The sequence below is a fragment of the Solanum tuberosum genome, unplaced genomic scaffold (assembly GCF_000226075.1).
Source record: "Solanum tuberosum cultivar DM 1-3 516 R44 unplaced genomic scaffold, SolTub_3.0 scf00009, whole genome shotgun sequence".
Taxonomy (NCBI): Eukaryota; Viridiplantae; Streptophyta; class Magnoliopsida; order Solanales; family Solanaceae; genus Solanum; species Solanum tuberosum.
The window spans coordinates 1,570,877-1,578,873 of record NW_006238935.1 but is presented as its reverse complement, the minus strand read 5'-3'; the positions used below and the strand labels follow the sequence as shown (position 1 = coordinate 1,578,873).

General features: G+C 35.9%; 2 protein-coding genes across 2 annotated transcripts in view; one reads left to right on the top strand and one right to left on the bottom strand.

Moving 5' to 3' along the window:
* Positions 1-5,281: 5,281 nt before the first annotated feature.
* LOC107061557 (zinc finger MYM-type protein 1-like) lies at positions 5,282-7,510 on the bottom strand. The gene has a single exon (XM_015310980.1). It carries the CDS (start codon positions 7,508-7,510, stop codon positions 5,282-5,284), a length of 2,229 nt encoding a protein of 742 aa, XP_015166466.1.
* A 413-nt stretch (positions 7,511-7,923) lies between these two features.
* Positions 7,924-7,997, top strand: part of LOC107061556 (uncharacterized) — a 3,268-nt gene continuing 3,194 nt past the window's right edge. Inside the window, exon 1 of the mRNA XM_015310972.1 lies at positions 7,924-7,928. Coding sequence (XP_015166458.1) covers positions 7,924-7,928 — 5 coding nt within the window. The remainder of the gene's footprint in view (positions 7,929-7,997) is intronic.

Sequence of the window (7,997 nt, the reverse complement as noted above, 5' to 3'; positions counted from 1 at the left end):
AAGAGTTAATAGAGTTGCTTAAGAAGTATGTTGACGTATTTGCTTGTTCTTATGATGACATGCCAGGATTAAGCACTGATATTGTCTTGCACAAATTACCAACTGATCCCATTTGTTTACATGTTAAGCAAAATACAAGAAAATTCAAGCCAGATTTGAGTTTAAGGATCAACGGTAGTGTGGAAAAATAGTCTTAATTTTAAAATTCGCATTATTAAATTGAGGCTTGAATCATGCCTAATCTTTTGTTGCTTGCCTCTTCTAAAAGCTAGAATGCTTTGAAATAAAATGTCTTTATTTTTATTTAAAAAATTTTCTTAGCTATTTTAAATATCTATTTATTTTTACTTACCTTTTGCTACTTTTCAGCGCTCATATTAATAAAAAATCTTCGTTCAACGGTTATGACATGTAACGAATCTACCGAGAAAGGTGAAAGTGATGAACAAGATCACGAAGAGTATGATGAGAGCATGATGCTTGAAAATCTACCACATGAGATTGAACAATTTGGAAGTCTGAAGAAACCCATTATGGATAAAAACAGAGGTTGTCAACTTAGGAGATGAAAAAATCGTGAAGAAAACACGAGTTAACATACATTTGGAGGTTGAAAGAAAGCAAGAGTTAATAGAGTTGCTTAAGAAGTATGTTGACGTATTTGCTTGTTCTTATGATGACATGCCAGGATTAAGCACTGATATTGTCTTGCACAAATTACCAACTGATCCCATTTGTTTACATGTTAAGCAAAATACAAGAAAATTCAAGCCAGATTTGAGTTTAAGGATCAAGGAGGAGTTAACTAAGCAAATTGAGGCGAATGTTGTGAAGGTTAAAAATTACCCCACGTGGTTACCCAATATTGTGCCTGTGCCAAAAAAGGATGGAAAGATCAGAATATGTGTGGACTATCGAGATCTCAACAGGGCTAGTCCTAAGGATGATTTCCCTCTTCCAAATATTCATATACTCATCGATAATTGTGCCAAAAAATGAGTTGCAATCATTTGTCGATTGCTTTGCAGGATATCACCAAATCCTGATGGATGAAGATGATGCATAGAATACAACGTTTATCACTCCATGGGGGGTGTATTGCTACAGAATAATGCCATTTGGTCTCAAAAATGCCGATGCAACCTACATGAGGGCCATGACTACCCTTTTCCACGATATGATCCACAAGGAAATTGAAGTGTACGTGGATGATGTCGTTATCAAATCCAAAAGAAGTTCAGACCACCTGAATGACTTACGAAAGTTCTTTGAGAGGTTGCGTAAGTATAATCTGAAGTTGAATTCAGCAAAGTGTGCATTTGGGGTACCCACAAGAAAACTATTGGGATTCATCGTTAGTGGGAAAGGCATAGAGTTGGATCCATCAAAGATAAAGGCAATCCAAGAGCTACATTCACCCAAGACCAAGAAGGACGTGATGAATTTCTTGGGAAGACTAAATTACATTAGTTAGTTCATAGCTCAATCCACAGTGATATGTGAACCTATATTCAAGTTACTGAAGAAGGATGCTGCCACGAAATGGACAGAGGAATGCCAAAAGGCTTTCGATAGAATCAAAGAATACTTGTCCAACCAACCAGTATTGGTCCCACCAGAGCCTGGAAAGCCTTTGTTATTATATCTATCTGTCATGGATAATGCATTTGGATATGTATTGGGGCAGCATGATGAGACAGGTAAAAGAGAGCAAGCCATTTACTATTTGAGCAAGAAGTTCACACCATACGAGGAAAGATACACCTTATTGGAACGAACATGTTGCGCTTTGAGTTGGATCGCGCAAAAATTTAGGCACTACTTGTTTGCATACACCATGTACTTGATCTCAAGAATGGATCCACTCAAGTACATCTTTCAGAAACCAATGCCTACAGGTAAACTGGCAAAGTGCCAAATTTTGTTGAGCGAGTTTGATATCGTGTACATGACACAGAAGGTCATCAAAGGACAAGCCCTACTGATCATTTCGCAGAAAACTCGGTGGACCATGATTACAAACCGCTCATGACTTACTTCCCTGATGATGAGGTTTTGTTTGTAGGAGAAGACATATGATGGATGGAGGATGTTCTTTGATGGAGCATTGATGATTCCACAAATTGGACTCATTTAGGGCTATCTTTTAATAGAAATTGTGTCCTCAAATGCTTAATTTATCTCAATATCTTATGAAAACACTTAAGTTTTAGGTATTTGAAATTTGAAGGAAGCATGGACACTACGTCGCAAAAAGGAACGAAAGGGCTGAAAAGAACGAAGAAATGAAGGCCTGAGGATCGCCGAGTCCACTTGGCGAATCGCCGAAGTGTGTGCTGAGCCCTGAAGAAAAGGATCAAGTGGGCGGAAAAAGGGAGCAGTCGGTGCATCACCGAGAAGTTTTGCAAGGCAGTACCATGTCACCCAATGACCTAAATCACAACGATGCTGAAGGATGGTGCAAGACGACGATGAACTACACCAAAGGGTGAAAAACCTGATTTGATCGGTGATTCCGACTAATATCGTCGAATGATCCGCTGCAGCATAAATTTTTGAAAATTATAAATACTCGTTGAGAGTTGTAGCTTAATATCAGATTTTTTAGTGTTGGAACAATTTAATATAATTTTTAGTACTTTTTATTTTTGCTCTGAGTTTGAAAGGGTTTTGAAAACTTGAAGAAGAAGAGGGTTTCATCTCCAAGGGTTTGGACTTGGGTCTCTTGGATTCTTCATTTTTGGCCTGTAACAAGACTTAAATCTTCATACCCATTTGAATGCAAACTCATTTAGGCATAAATTCTTATCTCTTAGTTGTTGGGTCTTGCTTGCTGATAGTCTATTCATAGTTTAAATATGATTTTGTTTAGTGGTTGTGGATGAATTTAATGAGGTTGTAGTTGCAAATATAATCTCATATATGTGATTTCGGCTTACACGAGAGAGATGTCGTAAAACTAAGACCACTAAATTGATGACCAGTGCGAGTGGGTCGACATGAGGTTCAGTTCGAAAGAGTGAACCCTAGTCCCATCTCCACACACTCAGCTCGAGAGAGTGAGTAGGTTAAGGCGGAGGCTGTTCTTCATACGGCAAGTGGATGTCCGAGAGGAACCCGCTTGAAAACGGGGTAAGTTGCTCGAGAGAGAGCTTATCCCCTTTAAAGTCTAGCCTAGTCATAAATACTCAATGAATTTACTATCAAAAGTATGTACCCAATGATTTAGTATATCCCATATTCCTGTCACATCCCCAGAATCCCCTCTCATTACTTAGATTTCTTTGTTGATTTTGTTGTTTTTACTTACTAGTGACAAACCCCCCCCCCCCCCCCATTGTTAATTGACACTCTTGTGTTCCCCTTTAATTTACAAAGTTTTTAATCGTTAATGTCTTTAGCTATGACTAGTTAGAACTAATTTTATTTTTCTATTAATTCTCAAAACCACTCTCTTGGGACTCGACCCTAACCTTTTGTTGGGTTATTATACTATTGCACGATCGTAGACACTTGCATCGAAAGTTGTGTCGTTGATTACATAAACATCAAAATGGTGCCGCTGCCGAGGAGTGGTGTTACTTGAGAATTCTTAGATTAGTAGAATTTTTGTTCTTCTTAGTTGTAGTTTACTTACTTAATCTTTAGTTTAGTTTTGTTAGCTTGTTTGTATCCAAACAGGGGAAGCAAGCATGGCGAGCTATACTCGGAAGCCAATGGAGTTTCCTCCATTAGAGGTAATGATGTTCTGGGATCGTATATTCACCTTCAATCAATTGGAAGGTGAACGGATCCACAAGTCATGGGCAAGGTTTAATGAACTTATCAATCAATGTCTAAATCATGGCATTCCCAACATAGCTCTACTTGACTGTTTCTACAAAAGTCTTGGTCCTGGAAATAAGAGGTTGGTCGACCAACTCATTCCGGGAGGCATTGCGAAACAACCATATGTGATAGTTGTATTCCTTAATGCAGAGAATCTTTGAATGATGTTTGATTGAACATGGAGTTTAAGAAGAAAAGAAGACTTTCAAAACTTCTTTTCTAAATAAATCATAGATTGTGTGGTTATAGATCATAAACATATTAAAGTCAAACTGTTACTAAATATAGGAAGGTGTCATTCATTTTGTGACCAACTAAAAAGGAAAGAGTATAGGATAAATTGGGAGTTGGGACAAAGGGTGTAATAGATATCTCCTATGTAGATATGTTTCTTCCATTGTATCCTATCTCTCGCTAAGTCTACATGGATCCCTGAAAAACTGTAGGCCGTACTTGACTTCATTCCAAATTAATTTTAGGCTTACCTTAGGCCTTTTTAACAGCTTCACTCACTGTGGTTGCACGTATAGGTATACCATCAACCAACATAAGAAATATAAATAGGCACAACTACATTTTTCCAATTCATATATAGGTCTACCATCGAACTAACATAAGGAATATAAAGAGGCGGAACTGCATTATTCCAATAGTATATGGATGGTAAAAAAATTACTACAGACACCATGGTCTTAATTTGATAAGATTGTAGAGATGGCATTCAAATATAATGGAGAAACAAGATATAGACCAAACATTTGATCTTACCATTCAAGTCATTTATAGCATTTTGGGCTTCTGCTCAAAACAAACAAAACAAAAGCTTTTATTTATTTTTTATTTGCAATCATAGCAAAGGTTCAGAAGATAATATTTATCTAGCTTAACAACTGCTGATTACGAAGGGAAACAAACCAAAATCCCCTAGACCGGCCTGTTTTTGATCCCGCATCACTCTAGCATCTCTGCAAGAGAAACATTAATAAAGCATCAAGTATTATCATCCATTTTCAAAATATGAATGCCAGGAGAACGTGTATAGTACAAAATGAATAGAGAATAGAACATACGAGCAGCTAGTGTATACTGAAAAGCAGTGGTGGATCCAGGATTTAGAGTCCGGGGGTGCCAAATAAACTTATCGATTAAATTAATTTTATATTTGATTAAATTATTCGTCTTTTCGATATATATCATAAATCAATCAATAAAATATAAATAATAAGATATTACAAATCCACACTCCACACTAAAAGCATGAAGTTAACAAATTTAAAACTTTCAATAATATTACTATTACTAATATTATAAATATTCAACATTCATTTACAATTGTCCTCGACGAGTTTTCATATTCTGAAAACGATCGATAATGACATCATTACTAACATTTATAAATACATCACGCTCTATGTAACACACTAGACAATCATTTAAATATTGATTACCAATACTAATTCCGCACTTCATTTTTTATGTGCTTCATTGACGAAAATGCTCTCTCCACAGTTGCCATAGCAACAGGTAAAATCAAAGTCAATTTTACAAGTAAATAAACAAGTGAATAAGTCTCCGCGAGATTTGCTTCAACCAATGCCTTCGCCAAATCACGAATTCCTTGCAAGTTGGAGAACTTGGGATTACCACTTCGCATATGAATAATGAAAGTATCGAGTTGATAGCTCAAATCTCTAATTTTTCCATCATCAAACTCACTTGGATAACACTTTGCTAAAATCATGATTTTACCTTTGTCAAAATTAGAGAAAGAATTGACCGGATTCAAGCTACCCATCCCAAGAAGCAAATCACTACTCACTACATCAAAACGGTCATTAAGTTCTTGAAGTTGCACATCAATGACAGGAAAAAAGACTTCAACACGCAAGTGGTGCGCATAACTAACACCCGAAGACTTACGTTTTGACTTTCCGGGAAAATAAGACTCATCCAACTTGGGAATCAAGATATAATGCACATCACAAAATGAGAAAACATCATCCAACAAAGATTCCCATCCATTTTCCCTCATATCTTGCAATCTTTTCTTTGTAATATTAAGAAACTCCACCGCATTAACAATATCTTGATCTTTTTTTTGTAAAATCTTACTCAACTCATTTGACATTGCCAACACTTTCAACATCAAGTGAAGCACAAAAATAAATTTAAATGTTTTAATCTTTGTTAAAAGATACTCCGCTTGATTTCTATCACTTGATGTGGACCCTTCAAGTTCAATCACTTCAAGAACATGAACAATAGATGAGAAAATAACAATAAAGTTATCTAAAGTTTTGAAATGTGATCCCCAACGAGTATCACCTAGTCTTTGAAGCCCACGTTCTTGATGTAATCCTTGGCCTTTTTGAACTTCACCGGATTCAAATAATTGCTCTAACTTTTTGGCTTGGTGATCACGAAGTAAGTCTCTACGCTTGAAAGATCCTCCAACAACATTCAACACATTACTAACATGATCAAAAAAGTCTTCAACATCCAAATGTTTTTTAGCAATAGCCACTAGTGTTAGTTGCAATTGATGAGCAAAACAATGAATGTAATATGCCGATGGACTATCTTTCATAATCAAAGTTTTGAGCCCATTTATCTCTCCTTTCATATTACTAGCCCCATCATAACCTTGTCCACGTATTTTGGATGGACTTAGTGAGTGAACGGAAAGCAAAGAATAAATCGCTTTCTTCAATGAACATGCCGATGTATCACTAACATGGACAAGACCGATAAATCGTTCAACTACTTCACCATTCTTATTAACAAAACGCAAAACAAGAGCCATTTGTTCTTTGTGAGAGATGTCTTTTGACTCATCAACTAATATACCAAAGTAATCTCCATTCAAGTCCCCAATTATTGCTTTCAATGTTTCTTTTGCACAAGCATTGGCAATATCTTTTTGAATCATAGGACAAGTCAACGTATCATTTTGTGGGGCATTTTCCAATATCACTTTTCCAACATTCGGATGTTTGTCCCCGTGCCATCGCAAAAATCCTAGAAAGAAGCCTTGATTAATTGAAGATTCACTTTCATCGTGACCTCGAAAAGGTAATCCATATTGCAAAAGAAGTCTTGACACATCAATTGAGGCTTCCAAACGCATTCGATACTCATTTTTTAACTTTTGAGAATGCTTATCAATAACAACTTGAATTGATTGATGATGATTTGACAAATCTAGCATCTTGTTGAAACATTTGTCATGAATACTATTAACATCACCAACATGTTTACGGAATCTTTCAAGTGCCCTATTCCAACTCCTAAAACCCGTTTTTGTGTAAAACTCACTTGTACTTCCATGGAAAAAATCATCTTTGAATAAATAACAACATAGACAATAGACAGAATCTTTCTCCACGCTATACTCCAACCATTTAGAATATGGACCTTCAAACCAAATTTTACAAAATTGACGCATTCTTTTTCCAATTTCAGTTGGAGGATATGAATCCATTTTTGGTTGACAAGGCCCTTTTTGAATATAATGTTTCCTCACTTCATCCTTTATTTGAGGGTTATAGTGAGCAATTGGTACTCTTTTTCCTGGATCGGCTTCAAGTGAATCTAAATTAAGGTCATCTATAAGACTAGAAGGATTGACATTCGTACTAGAACTTGCTTGAGAATGGTTAAATTTCACAAGAAACTTCTCCATCTCAATTCACAAAACTAGAACACTTTCCTACAAAAATTAAAATTCAATTCAACTCACAATTAATTCAAATTTAATAGGGTAAGTCATAGTTAATTCAAATTAACATGGTTCATATCACACAATTTTTAACCAATAATGTCTTACAATGTTCATTAGAAATTTAGAATATCAAAGTAAAATCAAAACTCTTGTCTAATATGAAATCAATCATCACTGATTAAAACTTAAAAGAACTCAAGAAATAGAAATTAAAAAAAATCTTACAAAAATAGAATTGCAAACTTACAATCTATAAAAAGTTGTGGATGGATGGAGAAAAGTGAAAACAAAAGCACCCAAATGAGGCTTAGCCGCTGAACGGAATGCTAAGACGGGCGGGGGGCGGCAACGACAAGAAGTGATTTGGGTTCGGAATGGGGTAATAAATTTTTTGGAGAAGTTGAAACTTGGAGGAAGAAGGGTTTGGAAATAGTTGAAGAGAAAGAGA